Genomic DNA, 26,227 nt, shown 5'->3' with positions numbered 1-26,227 from the left:
ACAAGGCCAAAGCCCCCTGGATCCCATGCCCTCTCACCTTCTCAAGATGTCTTACATGGGGGACCTTATCAAACGCCTTGCTAAAGTCCATGTAAACCACATCCACCGCTCTTCCTCCATCAGTGTGTTCAGTCACATTTTTGAAGAACTCAACTAGGCTCGTAAGTCATGACCTGCCCTTCACAAAACCGTGCTATTTCTGATCATACTAAACTTCTCTAAATGCTCATAAGTGCTGTTCCTCAGAATTCTCTCCATCAACTTACCAACCACTGAGGTCAGACTCACCGGTCGGTAATTTCCTGGGCTATCCGTATTCCCTTCCTTGAAAGTAGGAACCACATCCGCAATCCTCCAATCCTCCGGAACCTCTCCTGTCTCCATCGATGATGCAAAGATCATCGCCAGGGGCTCTGCAATCACTTCCCTCACCTCCCACAGTAACCTGGGGTACATCCCATCCAGTCCCGGCGACTTATCTATCTTGATAGAATGAGGTGCAGGCTGCACTCAGAAAAAACAGATTTGACACTAAGTAAAAACTGAAAATGCTGGAAATACTCCTGTGTTCTCCTCATGTCTGTGTGGGTTTCCTCCTGATGCTCCAGTGTGGTGACTAGAGGATTTTCACAATAACTTCATTGCAGTGTTAATGTGATCCTAGTTGTGACACTGGTAAATAAATAAACAAGTAATGCCAATATTTAACTGCAGTCTGGACCTTAAAATGGGTCCACTATCTCTTGCCTAGTTCTAAACTATTGAAACTGAAAGTGTTGTATGCAGTAAAGAAAAAGAAATGTTGCATGTCAGAGGTTTAATGCTCAATTGTTTAGGAGAGCCTGTAACTGAACATAAGAGAAATTGAACATAAAGTTGGTGGAAACAAACTATTGGACAATTAGTCTTAACGACTTTTTACATGTAATAGACTGTCTCTCCTTTGTCTAAGTTTCTAACTTATCATTACAGAATGAGCGTCTCTGGTGCCTGATCCTATCCTGTACCTTTGGCATCAGCGTGTTCTGGTTTTACTGCTGGTGGGCATTGCGCAATGACTACAGCAATTTGAATGAGTAAGTATTAAATGTTTCCAGTAACTCAGCAGTCAAGCTCCTAGTCTCCTTCCGGGACTTGCCTGCAATGTTTTTGGGCTTTTACGTTAAATTCTTTTCTCCTGAGCTGCTCCAAAGACAACTCTTATTAAGTCTTTGCTCCCAACAAAGCAGAAAGTGTCTTTACAAACTAACATTGGGAATTGTAGTGAGACCCGCTAAACAGGGATGGGGTTAAAATCCTTTAACACTGTGAATTGGTATCACGTGCTTTGTTTGATTTTGGAAGGCGGGTAGGATGAATATCCTGACCAGACCATGAATTAAACAATAGACTGCCAGATTTAAAAATCAGTGAATGGTTGCAGGACAGATTGAGGCCAATCAGCAGTCTGGTAAAGCAGCCAGTTAGTTTCACTGTCCTGCGCTTTCCAGAACTTCTGCAATTTGTTTTCCCTTTCAAAATGCTTATCCAATTCCCTTTTGAAAGCCCCAGAGATATCCACCGCCACCATGCTCAGGTAGTGCATTTCAGATGCTTTCTGTGAAAAGCTTTGTTTCATGTTACCATTGGTTATTTTGGCAATTACCTTAAATCAATTTCCTCTGGTCTTGACTCTTCCATAATGGGAACAGTTTTTTCTGCCTTGGGTTCAGTTGGTAACACCCTGCTATCAAGGTTCACTATCTTAAGATCATCTGCAGCCATCTTGCCTAATTCATTGTCAGTAGAATATATAAAATGATTATGATCAATAAATCATATGTTACTTCTCAGAAGACTTCCTTTGGTCCTGTTAGGTTATTCAGCAAATCAAAAATGAAAATCACCATCTAGGTTCTGAAACAAGGACAGTTTATCACCACCTGCAAGCTCCCCTTCAAGTCACATAGTATGGAACTATAATCATCATTTCTTCTCTGTTTTTGTGTCAAAATCCTACACAATCCCTTCCTAACAGCATTGTGAGTCTACATTAATTACACAGACAACTCATCAACACCACCTTCTCAAGTGTAATTAGGGACCCTGCCAGTCACGCCCGTGTCCTAAGGACAAAGAAAGAAAAATGTGTAGTAAATTGCTATTGTCTCCTTGGAATGCAGAAAACAATAGTTAACTCTACGGTGCTCCTACTTAAGTAAAGGTCTCTGACTATAAGTTATTAGTGAACTGGGGGTCTTAAGAACAACTGCTCAGCTGAACAAAGGCTATAAAATATCACTCCAATCAGGCAGTTTCCAGCCACTGAACCATCTGTTAAATGAACTACAATCAGTCACAACTTCATTGAGGTGGCATGTAGCACAGTGGTTAGCACTGCTGCCTCACAGCGTCAGGGACCAGGGTTTGATTCCTAGCTTGGGTCACTGTCTGTGTGGAGCTTGCACGTTCTCCTTGTGTGTGCGTGGGCTTTCTTCGGGTGCTCCGGTTTTCTCCCACATTCTGAAAGACATACTGGTTAGGTGCATTGATCTGAACTGGTGCTGGACTGTGATGACTAGGGGAATTTCACAGTAACTTCATTGCAGTGTTAATGTAAGCCTTACTTGTGACTAATAAATAAACTTTTAACTTTATCTTTCTATACTTCCCTTTGGAGATCATCCAGAAATTGCTGATAATGACATGTTTTATCCTTGTCACTCAAATTTCCTCCTTCCTGCTATTCTATTCAGCAGGTTTTACATCCTGATGTTTTACCAGATCTTTCCCCAGATGTTTTTTATCACTCCATCCCAGGCTCATTTGAAACATATCTCTCATCCAGTCTCTGGTTTTTATGCCAACTCCTAGTATATCTAAGGTATTGGAGGTTGGATTTTAACAGTCTGCGCACCTCTATATTAGCTAACCTCACAATTTACAGCAACACAGAGTCAGTTTCATCACCTTCTGACTGACATTAAGCAACAGTATTGTTGGAGTTTCATCCCCTCATCTGTTCTAGGCATGTATCAGCCAGAATTGGCTCACTTCTTTAATTGAACTTGGTTTTAACCTCAAGTTGTATTAATAAAAAGATAGAAAATTATATTTCATGAACAAATGCCACATTTTGTAACAATGACTTTTTAGCATTGCTCTAGTTGATACCATCTCAATGCTTTTCAGGAGGATACTTTTCATCAGTCTCACTGTTTGGGAAATGTAATTCCAGGACTCATCTATAAGCTACCATTCCAGCATCCTATTTTTGTATTACAATGTTTATTTGGGAGACAGCATTGTAAAACCTCTTTGAATAAAACTATTCCAGCTGATTGTGTTGACTCTTCCCTAATCTAATACTAGTAAGCTCAATCTCGTCAGGAAAACAACCCATTTCCGCACTTACCTCTGGGACACTGTGGTTCACAATAGACAGAATTTGCACAAAATGTTGTTTCCAACTAGCTCTGACCAATCAATCTAAGGCATAAGGTACAACAACAGGGGATAATTGAACACTTGGGAGATAATATTTTTTTCTTTCACCCGACAATTCATCTTTTTCTAAAGAATATCAAGTCTTGAATTTATGCAACTAAATTGGAAATTCTATCTTTCCAGGACACAAAGGAGACCTCTATAATTGGGATATGCATAGACATTTTAGAAAAAGCAATTAATTGTATCGGACACCTACCTTACCCAATTGTAATCATTTAAGACAATTAGCAGGGACAACATGTGCATGATAGGCTGTTCAAGAAATAATCCCTTCCTCTTCTATTACAGGTACTTATTTGCAAAGACTCATCGGTGGTTGGACTGGTCAGTGATTCTTCTAATAATGACAGCAATTATCTTTAGCTACCTGCTTCTATTAATGGTAAGTTATTGATGAGTTATAGAGTTAATCATAGGTCAATGACTTATCAGATATTAAATTTTTGGAGCATTGTGATGTAGTGGGTGAGACACAGAATTTTTTGCCCACCTTCAGATTTGTCTCAAACTGATCACATGAAAGTCTAAGCTGTTTATTGGATATAATATCATGGGGGCAATTTTCCAAAATTAATTCTAAGGGGGTGACCTTACTGAAAGAGTTTTAAGTGCTGAATGAATATGAAAACAGGAGGGAATTGTGCTATTTTTTGGCACAGACTAAAAAGCAAATCTTGCCTTGTTTTGTGAAAAAATTAATGCAAGATCTGTTTTGCACCAGCAGGGGGAGAGGGTGGGGCCTAAGCTCACTGAAAGCCAGCAGACTGCAGCAGTTGACACGACTGTGCATGCTCAGAGCTCTCAGTTCTGTAAACACAGAGATCTGACTGTTGCTGCCTCCTCTAGCTACTGCTGGCCATCGTGGCCAATTGTCCCCCACTTCCTCCCTACTATCACAGGTTCCATGGCCAATCCTGTCCCCCTCCACTCTACTCAGACCAATCAGTTACTGGGAACAGAATATTCAGAGAGCTATCTGTGCATGTGCTCGATCTCCCGGTATACTGAGTGATCGGTTGTCATTCCCTCTCCCGCAGACATGGCCTTCCCTCCATGGGACGGAGACATCACCATGATGTCGTCCTGATCACTTGCCTCCCGATCGCCCAATCTGACCCACCAATCCTCCCCCTGATCGGCAGCCTTGAGCCAAGGTCACCTAATCACTGGCCCCACCACTATTTGTTTTATTCATTTGTGGGAAATAGGCATCGCTGGCTGGCTAGCATTTATTGCCCATTCTCAGTTGCCTTTGAGAAGGCGGTGGTGAGCTGCCTTCTTGAAACGCTGCAGTCTGCGTGCTGTGGGTTGACCCACAGTGCCGTTAGGGAGAGAATTCCAGGATTTTGACCCAGTGGCTGCAAAGGAATGGTGATATACTTCCAAGTCAGGATGGTGAGAGGCTTGGAGGAGAACTTGCAGGTGGTGATGTTCCCATCTACCTGTTGCCCTTGTGCTTCTAAATGGAAGTGGTCATGGCTTTGGAAGGCGCTTTCTAAGGATCTTTGGTGAATTGCTGCAATGCATCTTGTAGATAGTACACACTACTGCTAGTGAGCGTCAGTGGTGGAGGGGGGCAGATATTTTTGGATGTGTTGCCAATCAAGCAGGCTGCTTTGTTCTGGATGGTGCCAAGCTTCTTGAATGTTGTTGGAACTGCACCCATCCAGGCAGATCAGGAGTATTCCATCACACTCCTGACTTGTGCCTTGTAGATGTTGGACAGGCTTTGGGGGGTCAGGAGGTGAGTTACCCACCACAGTATTCCTAGACTCTGACCTGCTGTTGGAGCAACTGCCTGTATGTGTTGAGTGGAGTTGAGTTTCTGGTTGGTGGTAACCTCAAGGATATTGAAGTGGGGGATTCAGTGATAGTAACACCATTGAATGTCAAGGAATAGTGGTTAGAGCCTCCCTTATTGGTGATGCCATTGCCTGGCCCCCACCTCCTGAGCAGAATCCCAGCCACATCCCAGTCTAGATCCACCCTACCTGATCCCTCCATGAAGTGCTGCCCCCTCAGGCCCCATCTCCTTGGCACTGCCTAGTGCCTGACAGGCACAATCAGCATACCAGGCTGGCAGTGCCATGGTGTCTAGTGGGCAGTGCCAGTGTGTTTGGCTGGCACTGCAAGGTTTCTGTGCTGGCCGAACCAGGGGCACTGCTGTCCTTGCCCATAATCTACCAGGAGGCCTCAATGGCTTCCAGTCCCACCAGCAAAGCTATTATATCTGGTCCCTGTAGCTGGGGATCAGTTGTAATCCCACTGATGTGGATCTCCACTGGTGGTGTTGGAAAGCCAAATAATCCCAGACAATAGCGTCTGAGCGCACTAAACGCATTGAAATAAGCTGCTGAATATTTAAATCAGCCTCAAGTCGGAGAATGGCAAAAGGCAGATTACATCAAAAAAAATGGCCTGGGAGAATGGCGACATGCCAGATGTGAATCTGAGTTTTTGTGTCCTGCTGAAAATTGTGCCCAACTTGTGAAATGAGTTTGGACAATTTTAGTGCCAATGGGCCAATTAGACATTTCAAAACATCACATCACTATCAGAATTTTGGGTTTCTGCACAAAACCAAACCTACCACTCCCGGCCCAGGATAATTCCTTCCCATTATTGAATTTCTCTTCAGTTGATGCAAAGGAATATCCACCCATCTCTGTCCATTAGCAGCGATTTGTAAAGCATCCATGAATTCTTCAAATTCACATGTCTGAACATGGGAACAGATTCTGGTGTAACTTAAAATCCATTTGGAGAATTGTAGAAAATCACAGGTATTTTCTCATTCACAGTGCTCACCAACTTTATAACACTGGTAATAAATGTGTCAAATTCCAAGAGAGCTAAAGTTTGAGAGTCATTTATAGTACCACAACCTTTGCAGGTGGAAAGGAATAAACTGATCCATCAGGATTGTACTAAAACATTTTTCTGTTGGCAACAGGCAAACATTTACATCTATCATATGGAAATTACTATAAACCAAATGATCTACTCGATTAGAACCTAGCCTATAATTCACCCCCAGGTATCCATATACCTTTGTAGAAATACAATCTTCTTAATTTACTTGCAGCTGATAAAACTCACAGCACAAATGAAATGGATATGAATATGAAATTTGGGACAATACAAATGATACATACCAACAACAGTGGGAAATGCAGGACGTGAATTAGGAAACGGTGAGCTATGGATTTAAAGAAGAGGACATGCAACCCACATTTCAGCAATTTGTGCATGCCTACCTCAGGTTTCTCTCTCCCTGCATTTCTCTAGAATTGTACCCTTTAGTTTATCTTGCCTCTTTTCTATCTTTCTTCCAAAAAGTATCATTTCACACTTCTCTCTATTAAATTTCATCTGCCATGTATTCACCCGTTCTGACAACACCAGGTTTTAGTCCAACCGATTTATTTGATAATAGACTCACAAGCTTTCAGGGCTCTCCATTCACCTGGCGAAGGGGCTAACCCTGAAAGCTTGTGAGTCTATTATCAAATAAATCGGTTGGACTAAAACCTGGTGTTGTCAGAACGGGTGAATACATGGCAGATGAAATTTAATAGAGAGAAGTGTGAAATGATACTTTTTGGAAGAAAGATAGAAAAGAGGCAAGATAAACTAAAGGGTACAATTCTAGAGAAATGCAGGGAGAGAGAAACCTGAGGTAGGCATGCACAAATTGCTGAAATGTGGGCTGCATGTCCTCTTCTTTAAATCCATAGCTCACCGTTTCCTAATTCATGTCCTGCATTTCCCACTGTTGTTGGTACGTATCATTTGTATTGTCCCAAATTTCATATTCATATCCATTTCATTTGTGCTGTGAGTTTTATCAGCTGCAAGTAAATTAAGAAGATTGTATTTCTACAAAGGTATATGGATACCTGGGGGTGAATTATAGGCTAGGTTCTAATTGAGTAGATCATTTGGTTTATAGTAATTTCCATATGATAGATGTAAATGTTTGCCTATTGAACTCTCCATTCACCTGACGAAGGGGCTAACCCCGAAAGCTTGTGAATCTATTATCAAATAAATCGGTTGGACTAAAACCTGGTGTTGTCAGACTTTTTACTGTGTTTACGCCAGTCCAACGCCGGCATACCCACATCATTCACCCGTTCTACCAACCTATTTCTGTCTTTTTGAAGTCTAACACCATCCTCGTTACAATCAACAATATTTCCAAGTCTTGTGCAATCAGCATACTTTGAAATAATGCCATGGATACTCCAAGTTTGGTCATTAATATAGATCAAGGCAAGCACTACACCCAATGCTGACATCTGGGGAACCCCATTATATACCTTCCTCTAATCCGAAAAATAAACAACCATTCCCCAAGTGCTCACTCTTTTTTGTCACTCAGCTAACTTCAAATCTGTCACTGTTCCTTTTATTCCATGTGCTTCAAATTTTCTGACATATTTATTATTTGCCTTTAACAATCTCTACTGGCTATCCTTAGTTAATCTACCTGACCAAGTGACCATAACCTTATTTGAAATACATCGTACAAATTCATCATTAATTATTTTTTATTTCAACACTATTATATGTTATACCCAGAATGTTATTGCTTTTTCCAATTGAAATCCTGCTTTTAGAGAGCTGTAATCTAAATATTTCTGTTTCTCCATTGCTTTAATAAGTTTACCAATTAGGGTATATTTCATCCAGGTTTAGGAAAAGTGTGGGGATCAGTGGAACACAGAGGTGGGAACTGATAGTAGCAGAAAGACCAATTGAGGATATATGCTGGGGGACAGAGGGATAGACAAAGAAAACATTTTCAACAGTAAATTATAAAGGTGGCACACTGCTGAACAAGAGGAAGTAGAGGAAACACGCTGTGAAACGTGGGGTACAAATCATACGCTCCAAGGGCAATGCAATCTTAAACAATGCATTTATTACTGAATCCAATTTTTAAAATTGCTCATCAGTAATTGTTCTTCTATTTCACTGTGATTTTGACTGGTAACTTCATTGCAGCATTAAAAAAGAGTCAGAAAGTTCCAGGCTGGTTTCGCATTGTTATTGCTATGCTGCTTTTGTTGTTTCAGATACTTGCACTGTGTCACTTTGCTCTGGGAATACCACTTTACTTACACTGGATTAACAAGGTAATGCTATATATATATATATGGCAACTGTGCCATTTCATGCAAACAATTATTCTTAGCATTGCCTTTTCTTTCTCAATTACAACTTATTATTTAAGAAACAGAGCAATGGCTACCAATTCTCATGACAATTTTGAAACATCAAAGATTTCTTGCTATGATGCAGTGGCATTTAATCCCCAGAAACAGCAGCAAATATTGGTAGGTAATATAGCAATGCTAAAGGGTGAAAGAACCTGGAGTGGTACTAATGGTTGCTGAGGAACAGACGGCAGAATTGATGGAGCAGTTGGAGTAACATTGAGGGTGGAGTGGGAAAGAGAGTGTCCTGAGAAGGAGAAGAACGCTACCAGTAGCAGATTGTATAGAGAAGAAATAAGATAATAGTATGAACCGAGGTGGGGGAGATTGCCAGTGTGAATTGAGGGGGAGAGCACAGAGTGCCAGCATAAACTGAATCATGTGGATGAAGATGAACAGTTCTTCCATGAAATGATATGAGTGGAGTGAATTATCTTGTTAAAGAAAGTGATTTAGAAACAGAGAGTAGTAGCACATATGCATAATAGTTCCACTCTATGTTGGTGATCCATTATTGGGTACACCAGCAGTTTTAGGTACATGCAAGTTCGGTATCAACACTTGGCATAAGCTAATGTTCCTTTTTGAGTATTTAGTTATTTTTAACCTGTTAAGAGCCCCTCATTTCATGGAAGTCATGGGAATGCAAAAGCAAAGTTAGAGGGAATTTATCCCAACACAGGAGCTGCTAAAACACATTAAAGTGATGGACTCATCAGATGACATGTTGTAAAATATTTATAAGATAAATGCTGAGAGAGTACATTGCCTTACTTAAGCCAGAAAAATAGATCAAATAAATGATGCTAACATTTGGAGAGAAGAGGGAGGATTGGGCAATGTTAATCCAGGGAAGAGCTGAGTGGGAATTGGACAGGGAGAAGAAGAAAATGCAGAAAATGGGGAAAAGAAATCTAGGTAAAATTCAAACCAAAGCAAAAGCGAGCACCCAGAGTGATTTTGAAGAAAGTAACCATGAATATTTTGACAGTGGAAAGCAGCAGTTTTGAGGATTAGCATAGTCAGGCATTTGTGTTTTTAAATGGTCTCCTTTGTGTACTGAGCATTATATCTTAAATCTGTTGAAATGGGAATTGATCCCGAACATACTGTGACACATCATACCTGCTGAAAATCTGAGTACAGCACATCCACCTGATCCCCAGCATGTTATTTCTTCAAAGATCTCCAATAAAGCTTTTAAACATGATTTCCCTTTCACAGAACTCTGACTCTGAGTGATTAACTTTAAGTTATCTAAGTGCCCGGCTGTAATTTCTTTAATAATAGTTCCTAACATTCTCCCAATGACATATTAAGCTAACTGGTTTGTCATTTCCTGTGAAATTATTCTGTCATATTGATGTACTTTTTTTCATTCTCTCAAGGTTGTCATCCTGATTTCAGTCTTGCTGATCCTAATTTTGATGATAGCTTTGGGAATTAAGTTTAAGGAAGAATGGGATACTATCAATCTGTCACTTCAAGTGAGTTTACTCGGTAATATAACTGGCCTGGCTTAATGTAAACTTTTTAGAACAACTTTGAAGTAAACAGTCTGTTTTAATTTCTGTTCTGAGAACCTGCAGTTATAGAATCCTGTCAGATTTTCACACAGGAATCTCCTTAATCACACCATTGTTTGTAGGAAAAACCCACAACACCATGCTGAGGAACTGAACAGGGAATATATTATATCCTATCAGTTTTGACCCCTTGTATCCCAATTTTGTGACATTTCACAGGCAGCATAGAGCCAAGGGGAAATGCGTTTGGGACAATAATTGGTCCTACTACTGAGTGGAGGCTTTCACATGCTGAAATGGAATAAAACCGTTGTCACATTACCAGTATGAATGGCCTCATTTTAACATTTAGACAACCTTTTAAAAAATCCCAATCTAAATTCCGACCACTTTCTCTGGGTTTTACATTCCACAACCACATGTACTACAGATAAAGTTCTCTGGAAAGATTTTCCATGTGCCAATAGCCAATCAAATTAGAAAGAGTGATTGCTAGCATAATATAGCATGAAGGTCACCCCATAATTTGGCATGCATTAGCTCAACCCCAGTTTTGTCCTTCTCAGAAAATTAGGGAATAAATCTTAACATAATCAGCACAATCCTTTTCCTTTGAAGAGGCTGATTGTGGCTAGATGGCATATCTCTCCCATCTAGCCACAGGTTTTTTTTTGCTGGTTCCCAAAGTTCTTTCAGGCTGTGGGGGAAAACCAGAACTCCAGAGGAAACATGGTGAGACATGGTGAGAATATGCAGACTCCACACAGACAGTGATCTAAGCCAGGAATTAAACCCAGGTCCTTGGCATCGTGAGGGAGCAGTGCTAACCACTGTGCTTTTAGTCACACTTCCCAATATCTGCTTTATTGACTTGGTGTCCATTTATTTTATTGCACTTCTGGGGAGTACCTTTTGGTGCATTTTTACATTAGAGACACTATATAAATGCAAGTTGTTATCTGATAAACTTGGCTAAATTCAATAACTTTTGGTAAATTCCAACATTTCAAAAAGAGCATGGGCTGGATATTACACTCCCTCACTGGCAGGTTTGCAGGTGAGAGGCATATAAAGTCCAGCAAGTGATTTTTGTATTGCCAATCTGCCCACCTCACCATGTGAAATGTTGGGTGGCCAATGTTGGTCTAATTGTGGCCCTGAGTGATAAGTTAATGGCTACTTAAGGACCTGATCTCATCATCTCACCGCTGCTGGTATTTTACCTGTGGCAGAGGAATGGGAAACTTTATTTACAGGCTCTGATCACTGGCAAAGAAGAGGAGCATCTTTGTAGTCCTCTGGGCCCACCAGAGGCAACCACCCTTGCTTCTCTCAAAAGTCATTCCCCTTTGACCCTTCCGCTGGAACCTAGCTCTTTGCCCCCTGCATCTCCTTTAACCCCACTCCCTCACCCCCATCATTGAGAACCCCCAATCCCAGAATTACCAGGGATCCTCAGTGTGAAGGGACAACCCTCTTGCAGGCATTGCTGGGCCAACAAAACTACTGGCAGCTCTTTATGTAGGACTTTCTCCCAAGTTAGAGACAAAAGTCTGTCCTTAAAGCAATTAATGCTGCTCTCAATGTTAAATTGCTGCAGGACAACTGTCACGATCATTGCTGGGCTCCCCCACAATGTTTCACCTGGCCACTGGGGACAGAGGTATCCCATAAAATCTAGCCCCAAGGGTCAGGGATACAGTCAAAGATGCATACCACTTATTCTGCCAAACCATGCTGCCTTCATCACATCTGCTCACAGGGATCATGGCATCAGTGAATACGGCCAGAGCATTTCTAAATATTTGATTCAACTAGTTTTTCATTTTTAGGTCTAGCGTTTGGAATCCCAATGACAGAGTTTGTGATTGAAAGAGGCACCATGGGCAGAATTGTGTGTTCCCCTACCTGTGGGTTTGCAGATTGTTGGTGTGGGAAGATGCCTGTAAAATTCCTCAGATGGCATTCCTGCTAAGTTCCCAGCAACCCCGATGTCTCTGCAATTTTATGGTGGGACGAGTGAGGCCTAGCCTGGCAAACCCACCTTTGTCCCAATTGAGGCCCTAAAGTGGCCAATAAATGACTATTTAAGGGTTCTTTTTGACCATACCTCAATTTGTAGGCTAGTGGAAGGAGATCCAGGACAGAGGGGAAGCCTGAATGTGTGACTCTGCTTAGGCATGGACAGGAATAGATGATTGCCTCCATCAACAACTTGTTTTTATCATTGGATGCCCCCACCCAACTCCCCATAGATCTGGCCCCTGCAGTTTCTCCCTTCCTCACACTGACCTCTCCAAAACACCCCACATCCCCTCTGCCCAATTCCCCAGGACTCATCTCCCTTCCTCACTTTGAAGCACCCACACTTCCCTGTTCTGGGCTCCCAGGAACTAAACTCAGGACATTGTCCCAACACTGTCCACTGCAACCTCTGAAGCTATTGGGACCAGTCTAGTTGGTGGCCGACTAGACTGGTCGGCAGCTCTCTGAGGAGGGACTTCCTGTTGAGTGAGAAGCAGAGAACCCATCTTACTGTTACTGCTGTATTTGTGAAACTGAAGAGCCATTTCACTAGCATTTGCTTTAAATTCTTAAATTTGGAATTTACCGACGTATTCTATTTCTGCAGATAACAGCTCCTTTCCTCCACATTGGTGCAGTTGTTGGTGTGACTGGTGTTGCCTGGTTTATCATTGATCAGTTTTTCCAATCAAAGAGAAGAAGTGAGTAACAGATAAATAGAACAGTCAGACATTGCAAACAATACTGCAATTATCTGTATTTAAACCTCAGTTCTAAAATGAAAAGTTACAATCCAATGGCCCCATAATGGGTGGCGTTCTGCTGCCAAATTTCTTTTGATGAGTAGAATTTTTTTTTTGCACTTTGTGTGGCTGGCAAGGGAGTCTTGCCTTTGGGGAGTGTATGTCAAAAATTCAGGTGTGCACTGCGTATGAATTTTCAAGCATTCAAATCTCTCTCTGTAGTTGTGTTCTTCCACTGAGCAGGTCCTAATTGAAGTCGCAAATCAGATTCCTGAAACTATAGGGAAGAGTGGTTGGGGTGAGTTTTAGTGCCTCCCTCATGTTTTTTACCTTCAAAGTACCTTCTTCAATTTGGTTGCAACCGCGCCTGCAGAACCAACATTATCCACAAGAGAGGACGAGGTAGAAGAGAACCATTCGCACCTTTGGATACAAGTAATCTTACTGGATGTCCACAAAGTACTCAAAGGTGACACTGCATCTACCTGTGGAGTTAGAAGCATACCTTTGTGACTCAGAGAGTGGAATTTCCCAATGCCACCAGAGGGAATCGTGGCAGATGGAGACTCTGAATTTGGTGTGATGGAAAAAGTCTGTTTCCTACTGGTGGGAAATTAGTTTGGAATTTTGTTCCCTTGACTTAAATGAGAGTTAAAGGTGGATCAAGTTTCTTGCTGATCTATGTCAGAAAGAATATTTGCATTCATTTGCATCATCATGAATGCTCATTAAAAGGCCAACTGCCCTCTAAAGTAAATGCCCTGCCAACGGATAATTAGAATGGACTGTTTTCCGACTCTATATAGATGGCACGCACTTGGCAAACTTCACTTCAGCAACGACTTCAAAATCACAGCTCCTGGGGAATATTGAAGAGAGTATTTTGGGGGCAATATGGACCATATTAGAAGTCTGTGTGGGGCATGCATTTCCTTGGGTAGAGGATGGGCTTTCTGGGCAGTGATGGTCATATGCAACGCATGGTCAGTCATCCAAGGGATTTGGTCCTGGGGGTTCAAAGAACAAAAGAAAATGGACAAAGAAAAGTACAGCATAAGAACAGGCTCTTCAGCCCTCCAAGCCTGTGCTAATCATGATGTCCTAACTAAATTTGAAAAAACACCTTCGGCCCTTACTTGGTCCACATCCCTCTATTCCCTGCCTATTCAGCGTATGGTGTCGAAATTTGCTGATGACACCAAGATTGGTGGAACGGCAAATTGTGCGGAGGGTGTGGAGAGTCTGCAGAAGGATCTAGATAGGCTGGGCGAATGGGCCAGGAACTGGCAAATGGAATTTAATATTGGCAAATGTGAGGTTGTCCACTTTGGTCGGAATAATGGTAGGAAGGACTATTACTTACGTGGCGAAAAACTGCAGCATGCGACAGTGCAGAGGGACCTTGGGGTCCTTGTGCATGAGTCGCAAAAACCCAGCCTACAGGTGCAGCAGGTGGTCAGGAAGGCAAATGGGATGTTGGCCTTCATAGCGAGGGGGATTGAATATAAAAGTAGGGAGGTCTTGCTGCAGCTGTACAGGGCACTGGTGAGGCCGCAGCTGGAGTACTGTGTGCAGTTTTAGTCGCCGCACTTACACAAGGATATTTTGGCCTTGGAGGGAGTGCAGAGGAGGTTTACTAGGCTGATACCGGAGTTGAGGGGGTTGAACTATGCGGAGAGGCTGAATAAACTAGGCTTGTACTCATTACAGTTTAGAAGAATGAGGGGAGATCTCATTGAGACATAGAAGATGATGAATGGGATGGATAGGATAGAGGTGGAGAGGCTCTTCCCACTCAGAAAGGACAGTAGGACGAGAGGGCACAGCCTCAGGATAAAGGGGGGGCGGTTTAGAACGGAGTTGAGGAGGAACTTCTTCACTCAAAGGGTGGTGAATCTCTGGAATTCTCTTCCCGTTGAAGTGGTGGAGGCTGCCTTGCTAAATATTTTTAAGACGCGGGTTGATAGGTTTGTGATAGGCAAGGGGATTAAGGGTTATGGGGAGAGGACGGGGATGTGGAACTGAGACACGACAGATCAGCCTTGATCTTATTGAATGGCGGGGCAGACTCGAGGGGCTAGATGGCCTACTCGTGCTCCTATTTCTTATGTTATGTTACTTATGTTATGCTATTCATGTACCCATCCAAATGGCTCTTAATTGTTACTAATGTGCCTGCTTCCACCACCTCTTGTGGCAGCACGTTCCAGACACCCACCACCTCTGCGTGAAAAACTTACCCCACACATCTCCTTTAAATTTTTCCTCTCTCACCTTGAGCCTGTGCCCCCTTGTAATTGATACTTCCACCCTGAGAAAAAGCCTCTGACTATCCACCCTGTCTATGCCTCTCATAATTTTGTAGACCTCTGAGGTTTCCCCTAAGCCTCTGTTTTTTAAGTGAAAACAATCTGAAGTTTATTCAGCCTCTCCTCATAGTCAGCACTCTCAAGACCAGGTAACAGCCTGGTGAACCTCCTTTGCACTGTCTAAAAATGTTCCATGTCTTTCTGGTAATGTGGTGACCAGAGCAGCACATTATACTCCAAATGCGGCCTAACCGAGGTTTTATATAGCTGCAACATGATTTGCCAACTCTTGTACTCAATGCCCCATCTGATGAAGGCAAGCATGCCATATGTGTTTTTAATCACATTGGCCACCTGTATTGCCACTTTTACAGAACTGTGGACCTGCACATCCAGATCCCTCTGTATGTTAATGTTTCTAAAGGTTCTTCTATTTACAGTATAATTCACATTCAAGTTTGACCCTTCAAAATGCATCACCTTGCATTTGTCCCGATTAAACTCCAACTGCCATTTCTGTGCTCAAACCTCAAGTCTACCTATATCTTGTTGTATTGTCTGACAATCCCCAGCACTATCAACAACTCCACCAATTTTCATATCATCCGTAAACTTACGAATCAGACCCCTGCATGTATTCCTCCAGATAATTTTGTATATACTACAAACAGCAGAGGTCCCAGAACTGATCCCTGTGGAATACCACTAGCTACAGATCTCCATTCTGAAAAACACTCTTCCACTGCTACTCTGTCTTCTATAACCAAGTTAGTTCTGTATCCATCTAGCCAGCCCACCCCAAATACCATGTAATTTTAGTTTGCTATGTGGGGCCTTGTCAAAAGCCTTACTAAGATCCATATAAACTATCCACAGCCCTTCTGTCATCAATTATCTTTGTCAGCTTTTCAAAAAACTCAAGTTGGTGAGATGTGACCTTCCCCAAACAAAACCAAGCTGCTTGTCACTAACTAGTCTATTTTCCTCCAAATGTGCATATGCCCTATCCCTCAATATCTTCTCCGTAAGCTTCTCCACCACTGATATTAGGCTCACTGGCCTATAATTTCCTGCATTATCCCTGTTTCATTTCTTAAATAAGAGAACAGCATTGGCTTCTTTCCAGTCCTCTGAAACCTCACCTGTGTTCAAAGAGGATGCAAAAATATCTGTTAAGGCCCCAACTATTTCTTCCCTTGCCTCCCATCCAGCCCCAGGGACTTGTCTACCTTAATGCAATTTAGGATACCTCAATACTTCCTCCTTCAATATATTGACATTCCCTAGAGTGTTCACAATCCTATCCCTGACTTCAACATCCAGCACATCCTTCTCCTTGGGGAATAGCTATACAAATACTCATTAAGGATCTCACCCACTTCCTGTGGCTTCATATGTAACTTCCCCCCATTGTACCTGAGTGGGCATACTGTTTCTCTTGTTACCCTCTTGCTCCTAATATATGCATAAGAAGTCTTGGGATTCTCCTTGACCCGGTTTGCTAAAGACATTTCATGGCCTCCTTTAATCCTCCTAATTCCACATTTAAGTTCCTTCCTACTTTCACTATATTCCTGAAGGGCTTCATCAGTTTGTAGATGCCTAGACCTATCATATGCTTCCCTTTTCCTTTTGACTAAGCTTACAATTACCCTTGTCATCCATGACTCCTGAATCCTGCCATTTCTATCCTTCGTTTGTGCCTGGACATGTCTGTCCTGCTCTTCAATCAGCTGGCCTTTAAAAGCCTCCCACATGTCAGATATGGATTGGCTCTCAAATAGCCACTCCTAATCCACATTCCCCCGTTCATGTCTAATTTGGATGTAATTGGCCCTCATCAAATTAAGCACACTCACCCTTGGGCCACACTTGTCCTTAACCATACTACCCAAAATCTTATGGAATTATGGTCACTAAGCCAAAAATGCTCCCCCACTGAAACACCGATTAGCTGGGCAATGTTCATCTCCCAATACCAAGTCTAGAATGGCCCTCTCCCTGGTTAGATTGTCAACATACTATATCAAAAAGCCCACCTGGACAACTCTAATAAATTGCTCCCCATCCGAGTCTCTGGCTACAAGGGATTTCCAGTCAATTGGGAAAAGTTTAAGTCACCAATACAACTGTCCTTTTTTTTCACACCTTTTTAGTATGTAATTACACAACTGCTCCTGTCTCCTGCAGGCTGTGCAGAGGTCTATAGTACACTCCCAACATTGTGATTTAACCCTTCCTATTCCTGAGCTCCACCCATAATGCCTCACTACAGGAACCTTCCAAAGTGTCCTCCCTCAACACAGCTGTGATATGTTCCCGAATCAGCAGTGCAACTCCCTATCTCTTTTATTTCCCCTTCTAATCCATCTAAAACAACAATATCCTGAAATGTTAAGCTGCCAGTCCTGTCCCTCCTTTAACCATGTCATAACATTATAATTCCACGCTGTAATCCAGACTCTCAGTTCATTTGTCTTACCTGTTATACTTCTTGCATTGAAGCAAATGCATGCCAGATCTCCAGTACTGCTGAACCCCACGGCCTCCCTTGGCCTGCTCATACTCTGCACTATGTTTGTCTCTGTCTCACTTTCTTTCCCAGTCCCCACACTTACTGGCCTGTTATTTCAGTTCCCAACCCCCCTGCCACACTTGGATATTAGTGCCTCTCAAGTCATGACATTGTAAGGCAGAGGGCCTTGTTATGAGATATACAGAGTAAGGGAAGTCAAGGACTACAGACTGCATTCCTGCCTTGTGCTACAGGCATCGTCACATGTCTATGGATGTGGTAGCTCAGATTCTCAACAAATTCACACCACAACGACTTGAAGGGTAACCAATTCTTGTTTCTCTGAAGATTACCACCACACCAAACCTTCTTATTGATGGATCCTTCCAGGGCTCCACTGGAGATCTTTGTGCAATCTTACAATCGGTGACAAAAAAAAATGCATAAGGGAAGTATTAGATGTGCTTTTCAATAAAACCCAGCCATTCTTCATGGCTGAAACAAACAAGGCTGCCACCTTTGTGAGATTCTCTGTGATCACAGACTTTCCTCAAGTGCAGGACACAATCAACTGCACACACGTGGCCTTGAGGTTCATTGATTGAAAAAGGATTTCATTCTCTGAATGTTCGGCTAATTTGTGATTACAGAAATCAAATCCTGCATGTTGGTGCTAGCTACCTAGACAGCACGCACAACTTGTATATCTTTGAGTGACTCCACGTGTTAGAGATATCAGAGAGTTGGCTCCTTGGTGATGAGGAGTAAGCGCAAAAGACATGGTTAATGTCTCCCATTTTTAGCCACAGAGTACGACTGAGGCGGGAGACAACACAGCACATTCAGCCAATGGGTTCTTCAGTAGAGCAAACCAGAGGTCTGTTAATGATGACATTTCAGATGTTTGGATCAGTCAGGCAGGCTTTCCAATACTCACTGCAGGGAGTGTCTAACTCTTTGTTTGCAGTGCCATGCACAACCTAGTGCCTCAAGTTGTGGCATGACCTGGCAGACTTGCCCTTGACAACCTCATAACTACAAGATTTTAAGAGGAATATGGTAAGGACAAGTGTGATAGCATGGCTCCTTTAAGGGGATGTTCGCTGAGGGCCACAAATCTTTGCCATTCATGTGATCCCAGAGATCTTACTATCAGAAAGTGGTACATCCTTCATTGTGAAGGCGTTTCAGAAATTTATCAATTCGAATAGCATTCGCCAAGTTAGGTCAACACCTAACCAACCAGCATCAAAAGGGTTGGCGGAACATACATGCAAACTTTTAAGGCCTCAATGAAGAAGCCAATAAATAGGCACCTACCTTTATGGATCACCAGCTTTTTATTATCTTACATCACCACATCAAATGTGACCACAAGGACCATACCAGCTGAGCTGCTAATGGGACGTTGTTTAAGGCCATGGTGGGTGGGTGGAGGCTAGGCAAGCCTCTCAAGAGAGAAAATCACAACTCGAGGAAGAATGATCGAGTCTTTCAAGATGAAGGTTTAATCATGATCAGAAATTTTGCAGCAAGACTGCCATGAGTGGCTGTTAAGGGTGTGGAAAGGACAGGGCTGGTCTCCTATGCTGTAGAGTTTGCCATTTGCCTCAGCCCAAACTAATTTTTCATATCCAGACAAATCTAGCTTGGAGTTGAGACATTCTGTAAGAATGCAGAAGTCACCAGATTGACTAAGCTTATGACAACAAATCATTTTGGGGGGGTTTCCCCTGATTTTTTTTTTGCAAATTATTGCTTGTATTAATGATTTTCTTTCTCTTTAGGTGACTTCAGGAGTTTGGGGGGAAAGAATGTGGTAGCAAGACACCTCAGGCTCATGTAGTTGGAGTGTCAAGGCAGGAAACTTAGCCAATCGAGTGCGAAGGCACGTATCCCAGGTTGAGAAGGATTGGAGCCAGGGAGGAGTAGTGTACAGTTGCATAGTTATTCTTTCGGCCTTATTTTTATATAGAGTTAACCTTTATGATGGCAATAAGAGTTAACCAATAGAGTTAACCTTTATGTTGCCCCAGGGGTCGGTGCTGGGGCCTCAGCTATTTACCATTTATATAGATGATCTGGAGGAGGGAACCGAGTGTATGGTGTCGAAATTTGCTGATGACACCAAGATTGGTGGAACGGCAAATTGCACGGAGGGTGTGGAGAGTCTGCAGAAGGATCTAGATAGGCTGGGCGAATGGGCCAGGAACTGGCAAATGGAATTTAATGTTGGCAAGTGCGAGGTGGTCTACTTTGGTAGGAATAATGGTAGGAAGGGCTATTACTTACGTGGCGAAAAACTGCAGTAGGCGACGGTGCAGAGGGACCTCGGGGTCCTTGTGCATGAGTCGCAAAAACCCAGCTTGCAGGTGCAGCAGGTGGTCAGGAAGGCAAATGGGATGCTGGCCTTCATAGCGAGGGGGATTGAATATAAAAGTAGGGAGGTCTTGCTGCAGCAGTATAGGGCACTGGGGAGGCCGCAGCTGGAGTACTGTGTGCAGTTTTTGTCGCCGCATTTACGCAAGGGTATTTTGGCCTTGGAGGGAGTGCAGAGGAGGTTTACTAGGCTGATGCCGGAGTTGAGGGGGTTGAGCTATGAGGAGAGGCTGAATAAACTAGGCTTGTACTCGTTAGAGTTTAGAAGAATGAGGGGAGATCTCATTGAGACATATAAGATAATGAATGGGACGGATAGGATAGAGGTGGACTCTTCCCGCTCAGAAAGGACAGTACAAAGAACAACACAGCACGGGAAACAGGCCCTTCGGCCCAACGAGCCCGCGCCGCCGTCCCACTGTCTCAGTGACCTATTCATGATTTTAGTCTACGCCTAATGTAGGAGGATCAGGGAGGTCCAATATGGGGACAATTTGTTACCCAATCAATCAGCCTAAAAGCACATCTTTGGGATGTGGGAGGAAACCGGAGTACCCGGAGGAAACCCACGCAACCACGGGGAGAACGTGCAAACTCCCTCAGACACAGGCCCAAATCCATGTGTCCGCACAGCAACAGAGATAGTCTCTGAGCTGTCATGTTACCCTCGAGATGGTCCAGTTTAAGCACACTAACGACATGAAGCAATAGGCAACTCCCGAAGCAACGTCCAAGAGCAACCCACTACAACCTGCCGCATGCATGCCCCTTGCTGGACTTAAATGCCTGTGGAGACAAAAAATTCATTATTAAACAGGCAAAGACAGTAGGACTAGGGGGCACAGCCTCAAGATAAAGGGGGGGCGGTTTAGAACGGAGTTGAGGAGGAACTTCTTCACTCAAAGGGTGGTGAATCTCTGGAGTTCTCTGCCCGTTGAAGTGGTGGAGGCTGCCTCGCTAAATATTTTTAAGACGCGGGTTGATGGGTTTTTGATAAGCGAGGGGATTAAGGGTTATATGGGGAGAGGGCGGGAAAGTGGAACTGAGCCACAACAGATCAGCCTTGATCTTATTGAATGGCGGGGCAGGCTCGAAGGGCTAGATGGCCTACTCCTGCTCCTATTTCTTATGTTCTTATAAAGCCCTTTTATTCTGAAGACTCATCAAGTCGCCCTCCATTCATTACAATATGTTTTCATGATTGAATTCTCTTCCTACTTTGATGCAAGGAATACAGCAAAATCTTCATTGTCGTCTTCATCAGTCTCACAATGATCACAGAGGCAGTATAGGTCACATTCAACCAGGTCATCTTTTGAAGGCACAATAGGGACCATATGGTTGTTATGGAATATGATTCATACTCCACTAGTGCACGTCCTTAAGCAACAGCACATAATTGAAGTATAGTGGCAACATCGGCCAAATAACATTGCACGCTTGGATGCACTCACGCCAGTGTTACAACAGTTAGATGGCTCTAACAGGAAAAACATTCTCAATGGTTAATGCTTGACCACCTAAAGATAGAGTAACACACAGACACCATTATCTCTTCTAACACCAGCTTCATGTGTAAATAATGCTGGTGTCAAACAAATTATTTGTTTGATTATTGACAAGCACTCATTACCCCGCATTTGGTAAAACTTGCAAATTTTATGCCCTACATTGCCTTGGCATTTGGGAGAGATGTGGTCACTGACATGGCAGTCAGTGATAACTTCTTCCCTTCATAAATCCTACTGAGCACTCAGGCGATGTGCCTGAGCATCACTTTCGTAGCATTACAGTCTCCAACATTGTCCATCTCACAAAGGCCAATCCTTTCTATTTACCCTAAGTCATGCAATGAATTGCATATTGATTTGCATTCTGTGCCTTTTATAGAGGGATTCCATAGATTTGATGGATTTCATGTTGCTTCCATTCCTTATGACCTTCTGATACTAACATCCACTGGCAAAAATAATGGAGATAAACCTTAGCAATAATGATTAGAATCAGAGGGGATAATTTGAAACATCAGGGTGGATGGGTTGTATTGGAGGCTGACTGGGGAAATGAGACTACATGCCTAAGATTTTACTTCTGTTTCAGATTTAATACTGACTGGCTCAACTTCCCAGGCATCAAGAAACCTGACAAAGAGGAAAAAATATATGGATCAAATTGGTATGTGGACCATGAGTGCTTTCTTCTTGCTCCCCAACCCCCTTCCTTCACACCCCAAACAAACCTGCTTCATCTCGTGGTTGGACCATCCCCTACAATTCTCTGGCCACCGACCAATATGCCTGGAACCCTAATGATACCAACATCCACCTCACCATGTCCATCTCCTCAATGATGATCTCACTGGCACCCCCTGAAGACCACAATGATCCAAGATGAAATCCTGCCTACCCAATTTCCACCCCTTTTCCCTCCATTCTTCCTCACCACTCAGCTGTAGCCATTGTTGAAGGCTGGCTCATTCATCAGCCAGTCAGCCATCCTGTTAACTCAATATTATTGTCTGTGGCCATGAAATGAACTCCAAAAATATTAATCTGATCCTTATTTTAAATTTGATGGGACCTTTAAGAAACCCCAAACTTCTGGATATTCCAGTTACTAAATCTCCCCCTCATCCCACCCCTGTGCTTCCCATAACCACCGAGGCCAGTGAATCAGTTTGCTGAAAATGATAGAGGTACAGTGCCAGAATCTTTATAATGGTTACACTTTGCTTTTCAGTTTTCCAGGTTATCCTACCAACATTCTATTTCGGAGTTGTGATAAGTCTTTATTTCATTCCTTGTGCAATTTCCTCTCCTTGTATTATTGAAAAAGAAAATTTGGCACCACGACCGACTATGATGGGGCACCGTGGAGCACCCATGGTAGGTATCTGCTGTTCTATTCCAAAAAGGCAATCGCTAAAGGATAGAACGAGAATCAATCTTTTACACAGAACATAGAACACTACAGCACAAACAGGTCCTTTGGCCCACAAGTTGCGCCAATCATATCCATACCTACTAGGCCATAGAACTATCTATAACTCTCAATCCCATTAAATCCCACGTAGTCACCCTGAAGTCTTTTAAAAGACCCCAGCGAGTTTGCCTCTACCACCACTGACAGCAGCCAATTCCACTCACTCACTACCCTCTGAGTGAAAAACTTACCCCTGACATCTCCTCTGTACCTGCTCCCCAGCACCTTAAACCTGTGTCCTCTCGAAGCGACCATTTCAGCCCTGGGAAATAGCCTCCAAGAATCCACCCTAGCTATTCCTCTCAACATTTTGTAAACCTCTATCAGGTCGCCTCTCAACCTTCATCTCTCCAGAGAGAAGAGACCTAGCTCCTCAACCTATCTTCATAAGGCATGCCTCCCAATCCAGGCAACATCCTTGTAAATCTCCTCTGCACCCTCTCAATAGCTTCCACATCCTTCCTGTAGTGAGGCGACCAGAACTGCGCACAGTACTCCAAGTGAGGTCTGACAAGGGTCTTATAAAGTTGCAGCATTACCTCCCGACTCCTAAACTCAATCCCTTGATTAATGAAGGCTAGCACATCATACGCCTTCTTGACCACATCCTCCAGCTTCAAGGCCGATTTAAGAGTCCTATGGACCCGGATCCCAAGATCCTTCTGCTCCTCAACACTGCTAAGAGTCCTACCCTTGATATTGTACTCCTTCATCCCATTGAACGTGTCAGAATGGGCCGATACACATTTATCCATGTTGAAGTCCATGTGCCACTTCTCCATCCAGTCTTGCATCCTATCACGTTGCAACTTCTGACATCCCTCCAGACTATCCACAACACCACCAACCTTTGTGTTGTCGGCGAACTTACTAACCCATTCCTCCACGTCCTCATCCAGGTCATTTATGAAAATGACAAACAGCAAGGGTCCTAGAACAGATCCCTGGGGCACTCCACTGGTGACCAACCTCCATGCAGAAAAAGACCCATCCACCACCACTCTCTGCCTTCTGCAGGCAAGCCAGTTCTGGATCCACAAGGCCAAAGCCCCTTGGATCCCATGCCCTCTCACCTTCTCAAGAAGTCTTGCATGGGGGACCTTATCAAACATCTTGCTGAAGTCCATGTAAACCACATCCACCACTCTTCCTTTGTCAATGTGTTCAGTCACATTTTTGAAGAACTCAACAAGGCTCATAAGGCACGATCTGCCCTTGACAAAGCCGTGCTGACCATTTCTGATCATACTAAACTTCTCTAAATGTTCATAAATCCTGTCCCTCAGAATCCTCTCCATCAACTTACCAACCACTGAGGTCAGACTCACCGGTCGGTAATTTCCCGGGCTATCCATGAACCCTTTCTTGAAAATAGGAACCACATCCGCAATCCTCCAGAACCTCTCCCATCTCCATCGGCAACACAAAGATCATCGCCAGGGGCTCTGCAATCTCTTCCTTCACCTCCCACGGTAACCTGGGGTACATCCCATCCGGTCCCGGCGACTTATCTATCTTGATAGAATTTAAAAGTTCCAACGCATCCTCTTTCTTAACGTCCACATACTCAATCTTTTCAGTCCGCCGCAAATCTGCAGTACAACCTCCCAGATCATTTTCCACTGTGAATACCGAGGCAAAGTACTCATTAAGCACCTCTGCCATTTCTTCTGGTTCCACACAGACTTTTTCCCCCTTCACCTCAAATAGGTCCAATCCTTTCACTTCTCACCCTTTTACTCTTCACATATTTGTAGAACGTCTTGGGATTCTCCTTAATCTTACTTGCCAAGGCATTCTCATAACCCCTTCTGGCTCTCCTAATTTCCTTTTTAAGCTCCTTTCTACAAACCATATACTCCTCCAGATCCTTAACATCTCCTAGCTCTCTGAACCTTTTGTACGCCTTTCTTTTCTTCCTTACTAGGTTCATCACAACCTTCGTGCACCTTTACATTTATTTACTGAGTTATAGATTACAAGCATGCATCTCCTAATCCAACAACCATTGTCTTTATGACTATTTGCATGGGTTCAAATGAATGCCCAGAATCTGAATACAATTAAGCACAGTTAATAAATAATTAACATCTGCCATCTGTTGTGGTACATGTAATGGAATCTCTATTTGCTCATGAGAATATGAGCACTGCCAGCTTTGAGTGGGTAGCTTAGCTGCCTACTTAAAACCATTCATTAAAATCAGAAATAGCAGAATCCAGGCAGCTTTCCAACAGATAAGTAACCCAAGGCATTTTTGCCTGAATCTCACCAATTTCCACTGGCCAGATTAGATAAAATCCATTCCATTGGTTTTGCACTATTTATGTTTGTCAGACAATTAAACTAAATTTCTTGCAGTCTACGGAACAGCTTTCTAAAGCAACATTTGTTGTGAGAAATCATGCCTTTATTGATTGTGCAGGACAACCCCATACTTGCCTCCTACGCTATCTGATCAGGGAGTGTTTAATTGGTTAGTTGCAAGGGAGCTTAACTCTGCACCCATCATTTGCTATATTTGACTAAGTATGCTGATGCAATGTTGCTGAGAGGATTTTATGCTCCATCAAATCCCCGATGTAGATGATCTGAGAATGCCTAATAAGACAGTGTGGGAAGAGCTTAGTGTTAGACTAAGCTTTATTCTCCATCAAACTCATGTTGCACCAGACCTGGGAATGATTAATGGAAAAATGTAGAGATAACATATTCGTCACCTAACCCATGTTGTATTTGACATAGGAGTGTTTAATGCTGGCACAGGCATTAGTGACTGTTCTATATATTGTTTTAGTTGGCTCCAGAGAACACCATAATGTCTTTTGAGGAAACTGTGAAGTGTGAGGCATCTACTTTTGAAACTGATGTGCAGATCAGGTATGTGACAAGCAGTCTTTTTTTTTAACCAATAAATGTCTTGGAGTTACCAAGTACATAGCCCCTGAGCAATAACTGTGATTCCCTTCCAAGCTCTCATACCCACCCCACCTACCACCATCAAGTTGGAAATCCAAAATACTTATCAAAAATTCTG

The 26,227-nt window shown here is 43.0% G+C and overlaps 1 protein-coding gene across 6 annotated transcripts in view; it reads left to right on the top strand.

The window, feature by feature from the left end:
• The window catches only part of gdpd2 (glycerophosphodiester phosphodiesterase domain containing 2), a 147,851-nt gene that overhangs the window by 91,337 nt on the left and 30,287 nt on the right, over positions 1–26,227 (top strand). For all 6 annotated transcript variants that reach the window (XM_080187518.1, XM_080187520.1, XM_080187514.1 and 3 more), the window contains 8 exons: positions 973–1,076; positions 3,778–3,871; positions 8,571–8,630; positions 10,100–10,198; positions 12,870–12,963; positions 22,309–22,383; positions 22,948–23,093; positions 25,988–26,070. In XM_080187518.1, coding sequence (XP_080043644.1) covers positions 973–1,076; positions 3,778–3,871; positions 8,571–8,630; positions 10,100–10,198; positions 12,870–12,963; positions 22,309–22,383; positions 22,948–23,093; positions 25,988–26,070 — 755 coding nt within the window. The remainder of the gene's footprint in view (positions 1–972; positions 1,077–3,777; positions 3,872–8,570; positions 8,631–10,099; positions 10,199–12,869; positions 12,964–22,308; positions 22,384–22,947; positions 23,094–25,987; positions 26,071–26,227) is intronic.

Source organism: Carcharhinus amblyrhynchos, chromosome 4 (assembly GCF_965287045.1).
Source record: "Carcharhinus amblyrhynchos chromosome 4, sCarAmb.v2.hapA, whole genome shotgun sequence".
Taxonomy (NCBI): Eukaryota; Metazoa; Chordata; class Chondrichthyes; order Carcharhiniformes; family Carcharhinidae; genus Carcharhinus; species Carcharhinus amblyrhynchos.
This window is presented reverse-complemented; position numbering and strand designations above follow the sequence as displayed.